Source organism: Caloenas nicobarica, chromosome Z (assembly GCF_036013445.1).
Source record: "Caloenas nicobarica isolate bCalNic1 chromosome Z, bCalNic1.hap1, whole genome shotgun sequence".
NCBI lineage: Eukaryota > Metazoa > Chordata > Aves > Columbiformes > Columbidae > Caloenas > Caloenas nicobarica.
In genome coordinates, this window is record NC_088284.1 from 16050617 (window position 1) to 16065265 (window position 14649).

The following is a 14649-nucleotide window of genomic DNA, read 5'->3' on the forward strand; positions in this document are numbered from 1 at the left end:
TATTCAAGAGCAAACCAACTGGTCAGTGTCTCATGTCTGACAATTAGCATGGGCCTTGCAAAGCGCCTACCCGAGCCCTTGGGGATCTGTTTAATTACCATCAACATAAAGGAGGGAGTTTATCAGGACATACTCAAAAAAGTTCACTCCAGACTTAATTAAAATATTAGCCACTTAAGCAGGAAGCAGGTTCTCTTTAAACGAGATGTAATTTCTGTCTCTCTCTTTTTTTTTTTTTTTTTTTAACTAAGCATATCAAAATCTCGTAACACATTATACTAATTAAGGAAACATGGGGCACTTCTCTAATGTCACCCATCACAGGTCAATCTATTTCTTTTGTCCAGATTATAGATACATTCAAAGACTATTCCCCTTAATAGGAGGTTCTAAACCAACGTTACTACTACTACTATAAAAATATCTACTTAGCTAGGTTTATCAATGATTTCATCTATTTGCACTGCAATGTAGAAGATCACTTTTTCTCTTGTTGATTTTGACAGGGGGATAATTATAGAAACAATAGTCTTATTAGTCACTTTATTTACTTAACAGTTGTGTCTTGGGACAACACAGAAGCAGATTATGTCTGAGTGTGCACATAAATAGGTTGGTAGTTGGCACTCCTGCTGTGTTTCTTAGCCCCAAGGCTTGATTTTACTCTCTTTTATTCAAACCTGAAAGTGATACAAAGTCAACGTTCTGTGAAAGCCAAGGTGGCCCAAAGCATCAGAGATCAGTTTTGCACTGATATTTTTACATGTAGATTTGCAAAATCACACGGGGGATCAATAGTACTTTTCCATACCTCTGAAAAAAACACGTAAAATCAATAAAATGTGAATCTGTATGTGGTCTGCGAGATGCAAAGGGTTTGATACTCAGATAATGTTACACAATTTGTTAGTATGCATAAGTAGCAGTGTCTAATCGGTTTGTATCAATGGTCACTGATCTGGAATCGCTTAGTGAATAAAGAATTAGAACAGAACGGGATGACTTATTTCACTATTAAAAAAGGGTGTATAGAAGAACCAGACAATGGGTTTACCACTGCTTTTGAACTTTGGAAATCGAAATACGTTCCTTAAAATAGGAAAGATAATTTAATTTCTAAAGAGAGTTACAGCATAAATACACTTACATGATCTGTGAAACTGAATACAGCTCTAAAAGGATGAAGCACTTGACTTTTGGTTAGAAGACACTAGCAGTACAACTGATTTGATAATTATTTAGATGTTTTAAATATACTGTTATTGGAGAATTTGGTTAATAGCTGTTTTTTTTGACTAAGCACAAGCTATTGCATTTATATGCTTACTCTTACCATAAGCCCAGGTGGATTTTCCAAAATGTGTGTTTGTGCTCAACTAAATACTTAGACCAGAAAGCTATTAAAAAAAATCTTTCAGCAGCAAAAATTAATCGCTCTATATAGTAGGTATTTATTCTTTGCAAGAAACTTCTTTTCCCCACAACGTCAGTAATTTTTTTTTTCTTAAAGTTGATACTGCCACAAAGTTAGAATTTGAATTTAAAAAAAAAAAAACAAAAACAACACAAAACCAATCAGAATCCATAGAGAGACATAAACTTTAGAAACCGCACTGTAGTACATTAAAATCTAGCTTGTAAATTGATTGTTTGTGGGTCCAAAACAAAGAATTTGTCCTATGGACAACTCTTAACATAAGACATTATATTATGAGTATGGTTCTGTTGCAACAAAGGATGCATTGGTGAATAAGAAAAAAAAGAAAGTAAATGAGAATACCATGCAGAAAAGAGAACCAAATATTTACTAATAGTTTCAAGAAGGCTGTTTCTACTACACTGCAGTTATTTTCTAGTTTTCTTTCTATGATAATTTAAATTCTAAACCTGATTTCACACCATTCAAAAATATTCAGGAAGATTTGCAGCTGTTAATACTTTTCTCATTAAAAAAAAAAAGACAGATTAGAAACATAACAATGTGAGATATTTGCATATTCTGAGTTTTTCCAAATATATTTTTTTTTCTTTAAAAAGAATGTTAAATATTCTGAGGCTATGTGACATGCAAAAAACCACAAGGTGTTCATAGATTGTTTTTACATGAATATAGTACCTGTCAGTTGGTAAGGAAATATGTATTAAGAATCAAGTTCTAAATCAACATAAATAAAGTACTGTATATTTTTAGAAATTCATTTAGTCTTTCAAGAGTTAAAAATCAAGTACATATTCTTGGTCACTTTCCATGAAAATAAGATTTGTTAATGATTATCACACAGAAATATTTGATTTGTAATTGATATAAAGGGTAAACACAGAGTATTGGATACTACAATGTGACAGCATTTGCCAAACGCTGGCTTTGTAATGATGACTAGCCTAACTAAAGACTAGCAGTTATTTTCCCTTTATTTGTAGAGAGAAGATAGCTGCGATATACAGGAAAACCATTTTTATGGGGAAAGGTTATGGAAATTCCACACCAGTGAATAGACAGCAACAGAGTAATTCATTCAAAATCTGCTCTTTAAAAGTTAACATTTGAGAAAGTAAATTTACACCTGAACACTCGCTATTGGGACATTCGTTTACAGCAAAGCAGGGTTTGTTACATGTAATTTGACAGCACTAAAACATATGTTTTCTCCTGTCAGGCATTCTTCCTCCTCTTTGATTTTTCTATTCAAGCTAGATTTTCTTTTTCTGTTCAACTGGTTACCAGAAATAGTGACAATGGCCCATGGAGGCTAAAACTTTTTTTTTTCTCCGCCCTTTCTTTAAATCTTGTACACGAAGCCTTCAATTACTGCCAGCTGAAGCAGACAGAATCCTATTAGTAAGAAAGACAATCAGAAGATGCAATGCCCTGCCCTAGCTGTAGAAAAATAATTAGTCCAAAGTTGACAAATGTGTAATCAAGTTATGCAATGAATATATTCAAATGCGGAAAAAATAGTGCTGTGAATTAGTCTTAAATTTGTAAATATAAGAATGAACAACTACGAAGTACCTTACAGTGTTTCAATTGGACAATAAAAATATTTATAGTTTCAGTGCTCTGAATCTTCAACTTAGTCTGATAAATTCTATCTATGTAAAGGTTTGACTTTATAATTAACAATTAATCTAAAAATTGGCTAAATTGCTAATTACTTGTATTCATTCTCTGAGTAAGCCTTAGAACATGAAAAAGAAGTATTTGGAGTAGCATTACTATGTTTTAGTTCTGACCTGGTGATAAAGTAAGCCTAATAGTAAAACATAAGCAGAAATATACTCATGAAAAAAAGGACATTTTTCTTAACCTGGTGATTTTAACCTCTCAGAACAAAAACATGTTTAACATTGGTTATTAATTAGAAAAGTTGATTAATACTTACCTTAAAAATCATATTACAATAACTTGTCATTTTCTTTTTTCCAGTACATTTCATGCTATTTTTACACTATCTTAGAATAAACTGTTCAGAATACCGAATTCATTACCATAATGTAATTATTTCCAATATTAATTATTTGGGGGTTTTATAAAATAATAAAATTGTAAAATAAATTGCAATCAAATCTGTACTATATTTTTACCATTTTTGTTCTATTACCAAGATAGATTTTGCATTTGTCCTCAGTTGCCAGTAAGCAGTTGCACTGTACGTCTAACAAAAATGCAGGAATGCAAGCGAGTTTTCTGAATTTTTTATCCAGTACATACCACTACTCCATATGTTTAAAAAGATGCTGCATGAATTTTGAATCATTCTCCAAATTTACCTTTAGTTAAAAAATGTCAGCATTTTAATATGTAGGTATTTATATCTCCTGCCCAAAACTTCAACAAGCTAAAAGCTTGAATCAAAATATTTGGTCCTCACACCTAGAAAATTGTAATTGTAGTACTCGATCTACTTTGTTTTCTCATCTAGCCTATTCTTTTTGTTTTTCTTAAAGAATCAGGCATTTAAGTATAAGTATTTGAGAATTACATACAGTCAATTTTTTACAGAAGGCTATAAATTTCAGTTTGTAGAAAAATTATTGAATTCCAAGAAAGCAAATTACCTTACAGAAACATGTTAAAACATTAAACTTGCTCAGAGATCTTTCAAATCACAGATACTCTTCTGTTCAGTTAGTTTTTAAAGTGTTAAATGTTTTCTGTTTAAACAACTGGCTCAGAAGGTTCCTGTTTGTTTTTCAAAGAAAATGCTGCACATATTTTTCACTTTACAGCATTCAGATACAAAAGCAGTGCTGTCCTCTAGCGGACAGCAAATAAGCTAGGCTAGAACAATCTATTTTGATTAACCTCATATCTAAAATGACTGACTCATATACTTTTAATGTTAAGCTCAAATTTAATTTATTCAAGTTATGTTTAAATTTTGCAATCCACAAGCAAGCTTCTGAAATATAATAATACATTTAAAACGTTAAAGGCCTTAAAATGATGTTGTAGAAAGGCATTTTCTTGATCAAGTATTCTGTACCAGTTAATCAAAATCTTCATATGCTGATAATACATGAAAACTGTACTAATACATACAGGGCCCTTTTGTTAGCAGGGAGAAAATGTCAAGGCTTTTGAACATTAGGATTTGATTAAGAAATTAAGGAATATCTAGTAGAAACTACCGAATGAGTACTTTCACATTTAAAACTTTCAGTTATCATTTTCTCTACGAATAAAAATATTTACCTAGTAACAGCAACTAACCAGAAAGACTTTCAGTCCTGGCTGACAAAAGAAATAAAAATGCTTAGCCTAGCTGAGGTTTTTGCTTGTTTGTTTGTTGTGGTTTGTGTTTGCTGTTGTCGTTGTTTGTTTGTTTGTTTTTAAGATAGAATTACATCTATCATAAATTAAGAAATCATTAGGAGTTTATAACTTCTGGCTACAACAGAGGTTGAAATACTGTGGACATGGATATACTATTCCATTTAAAATTCTGTCTCCTACAGGTAAAGGCTACCAGCGAAACTGTTTTGCCTAGGGTATTTAGCTCTCTAATTAATTCCTACTTGAGAAATTAGGAAGCAAAATCAAGGCTGCATGTCTATTACAAGTTTATTTACTCAGCTACCCATTGCAGCTCTCTAGGAGAGTAGAAAACGATGACTGAGCCCCACAGCTAAGGAACCACAGAAGCAGAACAGTCCACATAACTGCGTCAAAGGAGCTACTGGCAGAGGTAGATTTCACTTCATTTGAGCTCTCCGACAGGCCAATTGCTTAGTAAAAAATATTGGGAAAGATTTTTGTGTGCACACAGAGCAGAAAAGGTCCTTAAAAAAATTAATAAGACTTGTTTGTCAGCCACTTAGAACATATATTTTGTTTCTAGTGGAATAATTATAAACAATTTATATTTCTCAGAAATTTCTACACTGTTTATCTTCAATAGATGGGTGATAGACCTTCCTTTCTGACATGCTGGAAGCAGAAGCAGTTAGTTATGTTAAGCTGATGGGGTCTGAGCACCAACTTTCTGCCTGCAAATTCTTCCAAATTTAGTACCAATTGGAAGATGACATACACATAGAAATTTTCCAGATGGACCCCTTTAAGTGGGGTTTTGTTCAACACAAACCTACATGCATACATGCACGATTGCATACCTTTTCTCCCCACATTAAGTGTTGCTGGTTTGAAAAGATGTGGGGAGGATAACTGATTACTAAGCACGTCATTCTCTGATAATCAAAATTGTCTGTAAACAAAACCCTCTTTCCTTTGAGAATCAGTCTGCCAATATACTATAAATGGGACATGACAGGTTGCAAAATGATAAAAAGGGGTGAATACAACCAGACTGTCAGGCTGATGCATGGGGTAGGGAATAAAGGCTAGTGAAAAACAAGTGTTGATCCTTGGATTTCTGTTTTTTAATGATTTTATGCAAGCTTCTATATTGGGTTTAGTTGCTTTCATGTTCTTTAGAATTTCAATGCTCATCCATTGCAGCATGCTTGCCATCATATTACATGATTTACATAGTATGGTTTTGATTTTGCTAAAGGATAATAATGCAAGCCTCCAAACGACAGGTGGAAGAGATTTTGTATCTTGTTCAACACCTGCTTATTCACAAAATCACATAGGTCATGGGTATGTTAAACAATGATGTACTACTCACAGCAAGCTCTGAACAAACTGGCATATCTATATGGTGCAGTCAAGTGTCCTTAAAAATATAGGTCCCAGAAGCAGCATAGTCAGTGCATTCAATGCTGTGCTTGAGCTAGTTAGACCTGCTCTAGCAACGAGCAGAAGTGATGGTTTATGCTTCTTGTTTAAAAGCTAGCCTGTTTGCTGCTAATTCGGGTGCCTACTATGGCAACATGCTAAGAGATGAGAATGCATCCTCTGCAAGTTCTGGTGATCTCCAGAAGGAAGAGATGGCTATTAGAATGACCACTTTCATGATTTTAATGGAGACTGATATTAAACTCATTATTTCAATACATGAAATAGCTGTTCCAAAGCAGATTAAGGCTTCAGTGTTGAAAGAAGCTGAGGTTTGATTTTCTCCAAAATGTCAGGTTGTCCCATATTGTGTTGTTGAAATTATAGACTTGACCATCTCAAATTAAAGGACTGAAATTAATGCTGTCATGTGTGTCAGAGTGCAGGTCAATGGTTAAGGCCATCCTGATGAACTGCAGAATAGAGATATGCAGATGACACCGTGCTCACTTTCTAACCCACTACTTCCTGTTGCTAATGGTGGAGTCCTTCCAAAATACAACAGCAGCAACAGACTAGTTCACTGGACAGGTTGAGGTTGACTAAAATTTGTTCTTCATATCCACACTGATGGGTTCAGATTTTTATTTCATTGACTGACTGGGCAACGTGCAAGTGAAGTCTTTGAGAATGAAGAGGTGCTCTACCTTGCATCATTTTGTACAGTCATGGTCATTGAGGGAAACAATCTGCTGGAGTACAGTGCATCTCACTTAAGAAATGGTTCAGGAAGTGGAAAGGGGAGAGATAGGCAGTTCAAGACGGCCTGATTCTCCATCACATTACATATTATATTCTGATGTCAATGGAATCACACAAGCACAAAACAAGTGAAAGAGTGAAGAAGCAAATCCAGTTTGTGATTCCAGCTCTGAATGGACTTTTCTGCTGTATGCCACTGCCAACACATTAAAAGCTTTTGCACCATAGTTTGTGGAAAAAAATGCTTTCTCTGTGTATTTCCATTCTTTTATTTCTAAGCCAATTAACCCTGAAATGCCTCTACTTCACGCAGAAGGCCTTATGTAACTGTAGACAATATTTTGACACTTTCAAGAGGATCATAAGAGCATTTAAGTCTTTCAAAGATTAAAATGAAATCTGCAACTAGTCTTTTTGTTCTATCACCATCTGCTGTCTTTTGTTGTATTCAAAGTGAAGAAAATGAAGATTACCTCCCAGTAGGAGGTTATATAGCTGAAAATGAATAAAGGAGGAAGAGACCTGAGGAACTTTTAGACTGTTCATCTTAGAGGAATAAGCTACATGTCTTGAAAGTAACACCAGTATGAAGGGCATTTCTGGATAAATAAAGCTCCCACTGGTTAAAAAGAAAATTACAGAAAATCTTGAGTTGAATAGTATCTTTATCTTATCACATTTTGGAATAGAAAAGAACAGCCTAGAATTTATTTTTGATACATAAATCATTGACATTTTTGGCCAAGTAGAGATAGGGAGCTGAAGTGATGGTCCACAGAAGAAGCAACTTCAAAGGAATAGATGTTCTCAGTTATGCATCCTCTTAATGACGGGAAAATTCCTGGTAGACTTCCTCACTGACAACAAACAGCAGACATACTTCAACTGAAAAGTACTTGGTCCCTAAATGTAGTTTTTCAGACTGACTTAACTCCGTGCAGGAAGAAATACTTTTCTTTCAATGTCTTTGTCTTTAGATATTCAAATGATGCCCACAGATATGGCCTGAATCACAAGACAGAAGCTTGGTGCCTTGGCTGATTCTTTTTGAAATCACTTTGCCAACATCTAAGCATTCCTCACCCGACTTCCAACCCTTCCTTTCTTAAAATATTTTTAACAAACAACAGTCCTCAGAACATTGAAAGAGCTATGTATGTATATTGCAACAATTACCCATATCACTCTTGTGAAATAATATTTTAAAGAAAAATAACAGATTTTTTCTGAAGTTTTAATATTTAAGGAGACATTATATTTCCTGCTCAAAAAAATTATTTTTTTAAGTGATTCAAATAAATTCAAATATATGAATATGAATCTGCATCTTTGTGTTCTGATATACATTTTTGCAGCTACCTCTTCAAATAAAACAGGTGAGAAAAGGGAGCTTAAAATCTGGCATTTTGTTCTACACTCAGTTAACAGTTATTACATTTCAAGTGAATACAAAAATTAAGTTGTCATATCATAAAGAGAAAAAAATGCATGTAAGAAAGTGTTGCTTTACTGTGATATGGACTAATGTACAGCTGATGTATTTGACAGGTTTCCATTTATTTCATTTTTCATTGGTGACTGTATGCTGTTCTGCTGATATTTGTTTCAAGCATTCATTATATTTGCTTTAAGTTTTTTTACTTGGTGCAGAAATACAATCCTAAATAGGGTTATCAATTTTAGGAGCCGTAATTGGGTCCCACTAGCATGACAACATCTTTGTTGTGAATGCAAATATGGTTAGACTGAAAACAAAACAAAATAAAACAAGAAAAATCCACCTGTTCATGTCCATTAGATACACTTGTATTAAACTACACAATTTCATTTTGAATGAGTGTATTGCCTTACCAGGCAATACAAATTTCTTGGCATTAGCCGTCATTAAGTAGTAATACTCAAGTTGGGGATGACCAACTTAAGAGGTTAATATAATTCATGCTGCACAGTGCAGAACGTCAGTTTAAAAACAGTGCTTCTTTTCCTGTGTAAAAGGGTATGTACTAAGCAGTTCCAAGAAGTAAACTAAAGTAGTCCTCACAGAATCGCATGATGAGCTGTATATATTTTTTTCCACAAATATCACTTGCAATAAAGCAAACAAGACAAATGACAATACCATAGAAAAGGAAAAAAAAATGACTTTTAACATACTTTCATTGTATCCATAACTGCTTTATCAAGGTAAAAGGTGACTGTTTATTTTATCATCTTGAAATGCTGTACGTGCCACATAAATGAAACACGGCACGCTTCTTGCACCCATGAGGTTTTGGAAGAAAATATTCCATTTTTGTTTACACTCATGGCAGAATTGATTTAATCCAAATATATGTATACTTATAAATATTTTAGTCATTTGTTTCAGAGTTTTGAAAGTATTCATTATCTAATCTCTATCTCAAATATCCATTCATCTAAACCTAGGATTTACTTTAATGATAATGTAGTGCTACTTAAAAGATGAACAGGTTCATCACAGTATCAATTAGTTAATGTTCCCATTCCTGTTCTCAGCAAAAACTAGGTGCAATTATGACTACATAGTATCTGTAAACTCCAGTTACTTATGGTGAAGCAAATGAAGGGCTATTTTCTAAATGCTTATCATTGCTGGGCATTTCTGGTAGGCCATTTAAGTTGTTATAAACAATTTTTTTTTGCCTGATGGACATTATAAATGCAAACTATCCTGTAACTGCCGTGGCAGACTGAATACATTCTATTTTGAATCAAAAAAGAAAAGAAGATTTCGGGATGCTCTAAAGCACTCTGAATACTTCAGCCCAACCAGACCATGCCTTCAACCGTGGTCTCAGAGGGAGTGTATCCAACGGGAAGTACATCTTTTCTGTTGGTCATAGACTCTGTTTTGTGGAAAACCTCCTTCAAAAAAAAAAAAAAAAAAAGGCACGAGAGAATGCAAGATCAAATTAGAAATAACTGCAATCAGGAAACCTGTGGCTGAGCTAGGAACCAAGGTATTATTTTAGGGAGCCTTTTTGAGACTCAGTCACAAAACAATCCACCCCTATGTGATAAGTCTCATGTGATGGATAGGGTAAAGATGGAGAACACATACATACTGCAGACACTTCAGCCTCCCTTGATTCACACTCAAGTCACCTAGTCTTTGAATTCATGTTGAGAACGCAGGCTGTACAGATCCCTCGGGGATGCAGCAAATGAGGACTCTTTCATGGAGGAGCAGGTGTCAATAGTGACAATCATTCCAGTGCAATCGCAGTAGCTGTACCATGTTTTTATGGTGAAACAGAATTTTATCATTGACCGTATCAAATACATAGGAAAATCCAGCTGGGTTAATGTTAATGCAATGCAATACAAATGCCCAGCGATGCAAAGATGACTAATTCCAACAAAGAGAAACACCAGGTTATTATGCTTGTGTAGCCTACAGGATTCTCACCATTCCAAACAGCCATCTCTGTCAGCAAAATTTCAAAGAAAAGCATTGTTCTTTGCTTTAAAATAAATAGCAAAATTCAGGGGGCTGAATACATAATTCACATTCTGGAACAGTATTAGTAGATGCTAGGAAAGATGTATGAATTTTCTTATTTCAAGACCAGGTTAAGAGCTTCCAGTTATGTCTTGCTGTTGCTATTTGTGTCCACTGAGTTCTGCACACATGGCAATCTTCCTGTTTGTTCCTGCCACAAGTGAGAAGCCGTACAGATTCACAGGACTAAATATTTTAAGTCAATCACATTAAAAGCTGTCATTAACTAACAATCATATCAGTTCCACTGACATTCTGTACCACAGATTTTGGATGAAATGGATTGATCTACAACACCTGGAACTTAGACAGGGCCAGTGACTTTCTTGGCTGATCACTGTTTTTCCTTGTATATATATATAGGAAGGACAAGGGAACATCCAATTTAATGTTCAACCCACATTTAAAAAGATTTTCATCCAACTGAAAAAACAAAACAAATCAAAACAAAAATACCAAAAACCTTGAGTTCTAGGTTTAGCTAGCTGGATATCATAGGTCAAAAATGAATGAGGGAAAACCAAGCTGCTCCTCACAGATGATAAACTTGAATAAGGCCAGTTACTTTTGGAAACAGAAGCAAAAGCCAAAATCATATAGATGCTCTTGAAAGTATTGTGCTTTAAAAGGCTACCTTTTCCCTTTAAAACAAAACCATGAACGGACAACTCCTCCTAACTGTTTACAGTAAATTCATGAGCTGAGGCTCAAGTTAATATCTGTTTAAGATTCAATGTTACAGTGTAATCAGGTACCTTATCCATTAAAGGTGCAGATAACAAAATTTCTCCTAGTATTATCAAATGTTGACAAATTTTTAACTAACCGATTTGTATTAAAAGATGGTTCTACTATGAATGACATGTAATCTTACCTGAGTATGTTATCATGACCAGAAGGGACTACACCCAGGTTTGCTGCTTTCACTATCCTCTCAATTATTACAAGTCTAGTAGAGTTCTGCGGAGCAACAGCTATTGTAGCAGATGTCTCATTCATTCCTGTCAGCATCCCTGAAACATTAAATATTTCATTATGAATACTTTAAGATTTGCTCACTTATTAAGCACAAAACCAAAATAAGAGACTTCTAAACAAAAAACCTCACATTTGCATTAAAAGTTAAATCATTCATCAAGAAAACAATTTTATAAGAAATTACATAATTACATTAGTTTAACTTGCAATGCCCTATTATCAGAAACAAATTACTAGTAACTGAACAATGATATGTGTGACACTAATGCAACTGTGAAACCACGATGGTTCTTCTTCAAAAGAAGCATAACCTGAAAGAAGAATGTAAACACAGAAATGAATTATTAAGTAAGACTGAATTGGAAAACTCCAGCTTAAGTAAGGCTACATATAAAGACATCTTCTAATCTTTCAGTCATAAAAACACTGCATTTCATTATAATTTCATATCCAATTGCTAAAACTAATATTGAAATTCAGACTGTCATTGGTTCAATTTAGTTCTTGAAGACAAAGTCATCAGATTAAAAACTGGAAAATTCAGTTAGAATACATCCATGCCACGATAAACTATTTGACTAAAATAATCTGAATATCACTGTGAAATGGAACAGAAATGTCAAGATTATATCCCAACATATGAAAAAAAAAAGTAATGAAGGAAATGTTCAAGGACATTTTAACAAAACCCTCACTTTTCTATCAACATCCATTGTTTAGAAGAATGATTTACTGGACATTTGTGTTGATTAAAACCCAACAGTAGCTACAACTTAACATTGTGTATTTTTACACTATGTTCAGAAGCTGAAAACACAGACGAACAATGGAGCACAGCACTTTAGGCAGAAACATGAAGTATCTGAAATCCACAATAACATTAACAATGAAAACAATGCAAGAGTCTCAAAAGGCTAATATTTTAGGGCTGCACATACAGTTCTAACCCAGAGCAAATGGGACAAAGATGCTTAATAGAGCAATTAAAAAAATAAATCTAACATTTTAATGCACTAGAATGTGCATTAGTTGCTGTCACAAAATAAGAAATAACGAAGTAAAAATTGAACAGCTCATAAGTAAATAATGGGATATTTTTGAACATGATCTGCGCTTGAAGAGAACAAAAATAAGCATACAACTTCTATAAAGATCAGCTTTATCTTTGGAATAGAACATTCTGTTTCAAATTGCTTAACTTCAGTGCTAGGCAAAAGCTTTAAAAACTACATACACAGACTAAAACTGCTTTTAAGCAGAGCACAGGGACTGACATAACACTGCTGAGAGATGTGTGTACTCATTTAGGATTTAAACCTTCTCCATTAAGCTCTATTGAAGAGCAAATGCTGAATAAATGAATGCAACTATGTTTATGTTAAAAGCCTGTTTCCCGCAGCATATAATTAAAGGAAATGTTGTACAAAGCCAGTACTTTTGTCAAGCTCCTGTAAATGGAAAGATGGATAGCACTCAGAGAAGTGAATGCATTGCTTCATATTTAACCTTAACACTCTTGTCATTAATGGTTTGTCTAACTTGTTCTATAAAAGACAAGGTACTGCTCCATTGAAGTAAAATTAAAAAAATCAACTAAACCATGCTTTTCAGAACAGAAGATTCATTATCGTCGACTAATGTATTGGCATAAAGCAAAGTAACATCCTATCAAGTAAGGCACACATTCAATCTGCCTTTTCACCCCCCTTTATTTTTAACTCATGCTGTTTTATTGTTATAGGCAATTTGTACCACTCAGCATGACAGTGTAAACTGAATCAAGATTAATTTACATGCAAAAGAACACTTAGGAGAGCAGCATGGTAAGCAAATGTATTGTCTCGATTGCTGAGGTGGAAAAGAACCTGGAAAGAAAAAAGGGTGTTCTAATTAAGGGGCATCAAATATGATTGCTCGTGGTAGTCAAGGGCCAGAAAATAGTAAATGTCCAACCATTTAAAGAATTAGCATCTTGCTTGTTAGGAAGACAAGTTGGATATATAAATCTTAATAAAATTGGATAAACAATTTGTTTACTTAACCAAGGGGTTTTTTTGCTGCTGTTGTTGTTGTTTTTAATGTGAATCAGGTATACACTTAAAAAAAAAAAAAATGACAAAATTATTTTAAAACATGTCCACAGGGGATGGGGATGGAAATAGTGTTTATACTTAAAGCAGTTTTAACTGGCTATTTTAAAAACACCTTCATAATAATTCTGATTAATATCCGGCTATAACAATCACATGCCACCTTTACTATTGCTTGAAACATAAGAATCTAAGAAAACCCTCATTGGAGTACAGAGCAGCAATTAATCTGGGTTAACTAACTGATACAATGAAATAACTACACATTTTTGATAATAAAAGCAAATGAAATTAGAAAAATTACAGTGGCAGGTAACAAGGTATGTTAGCTACCAGTCTAGTTCTATTCTGAACTAAGGCAAGGGGAGTTTTGCTACTGATTATTAAAAACAAATTCGGATACAATTTCCCAAAAGTACAGGTCTCACTCATGCAGAATTCCTGCTGCAAAAACTGGACTTTTCATTGGGATGTGATGTAAACAGGCTGTAAAATCCTGAGGCCTGAAGATGAGTAAAAATATTTAACCAGAGAAGTAAAGAGTAATTTGGCAATTTCATTTTTATCCACTGCTTCCAAATTGTCAATCACAACATCAACCGCTAACTCAGCTGCTGCTCTGGGGAATTACCTCACTGGAGGATTCCCCAGCCCAGGAGGGAAGGGAACTCAGCCTAGCAAGGCTGAGCGTATCATGCGCAGCATGTGGATAAATCCAGCTTTCGAGGTTCTGCCGCTACCACTAGATAACCTTCACGGCCATGAATATTCAATAAACTGTCTGTTCCCCCCTCCTTATGCCATCAGAAAGAAAATGGACATATACAAATGTAACAGACAATGCAAAATAGCAGAGTGTAATTGAGTAAAGATGTGTAGCAACGAATTGTCTTCTACATAGCAGTATAATACCAGCTATTTCCTCTTTAGCATTCTTATTAGGTTACACATGCAATTTAGATGTAAAAATCCTTAAACCCCACACATATTCTCATTCTCCTCCAATATAATCTTGCATTTCTAATATTCTCCTTACTACTTCACTTTTTTTTACCTATTTGTTTTGGTTGCAAATAAAATAAGGCATCTCCAGGTACAAGACTTGAAACATC

At 34.2% G+C, this 14649-nt stretch overlaps 1 protein-coding gene across 1 annotated transcript in view; it reads right to left on the bottom strand.

Moving 5' to 3' along the window:
- AP3B1 (adaptor related protein complex 3 subunit beta 1) overlaps window positions 1–14649 on the bottom strand; it is a 158663-nt gene that overhangs the window by 2010 nt on the left and 142004 nt on the right. The window contains exon 26 of the mRNA XM_065655822.1: window positions 11344–11482. Within this exon, the coding sequence (XP_065511894.1) occupies window positions 11344–11482 (139 nt within the window). The remainder of the gene's footprint in view (window positions 1–11343; window positions 11483–14649) is intronic.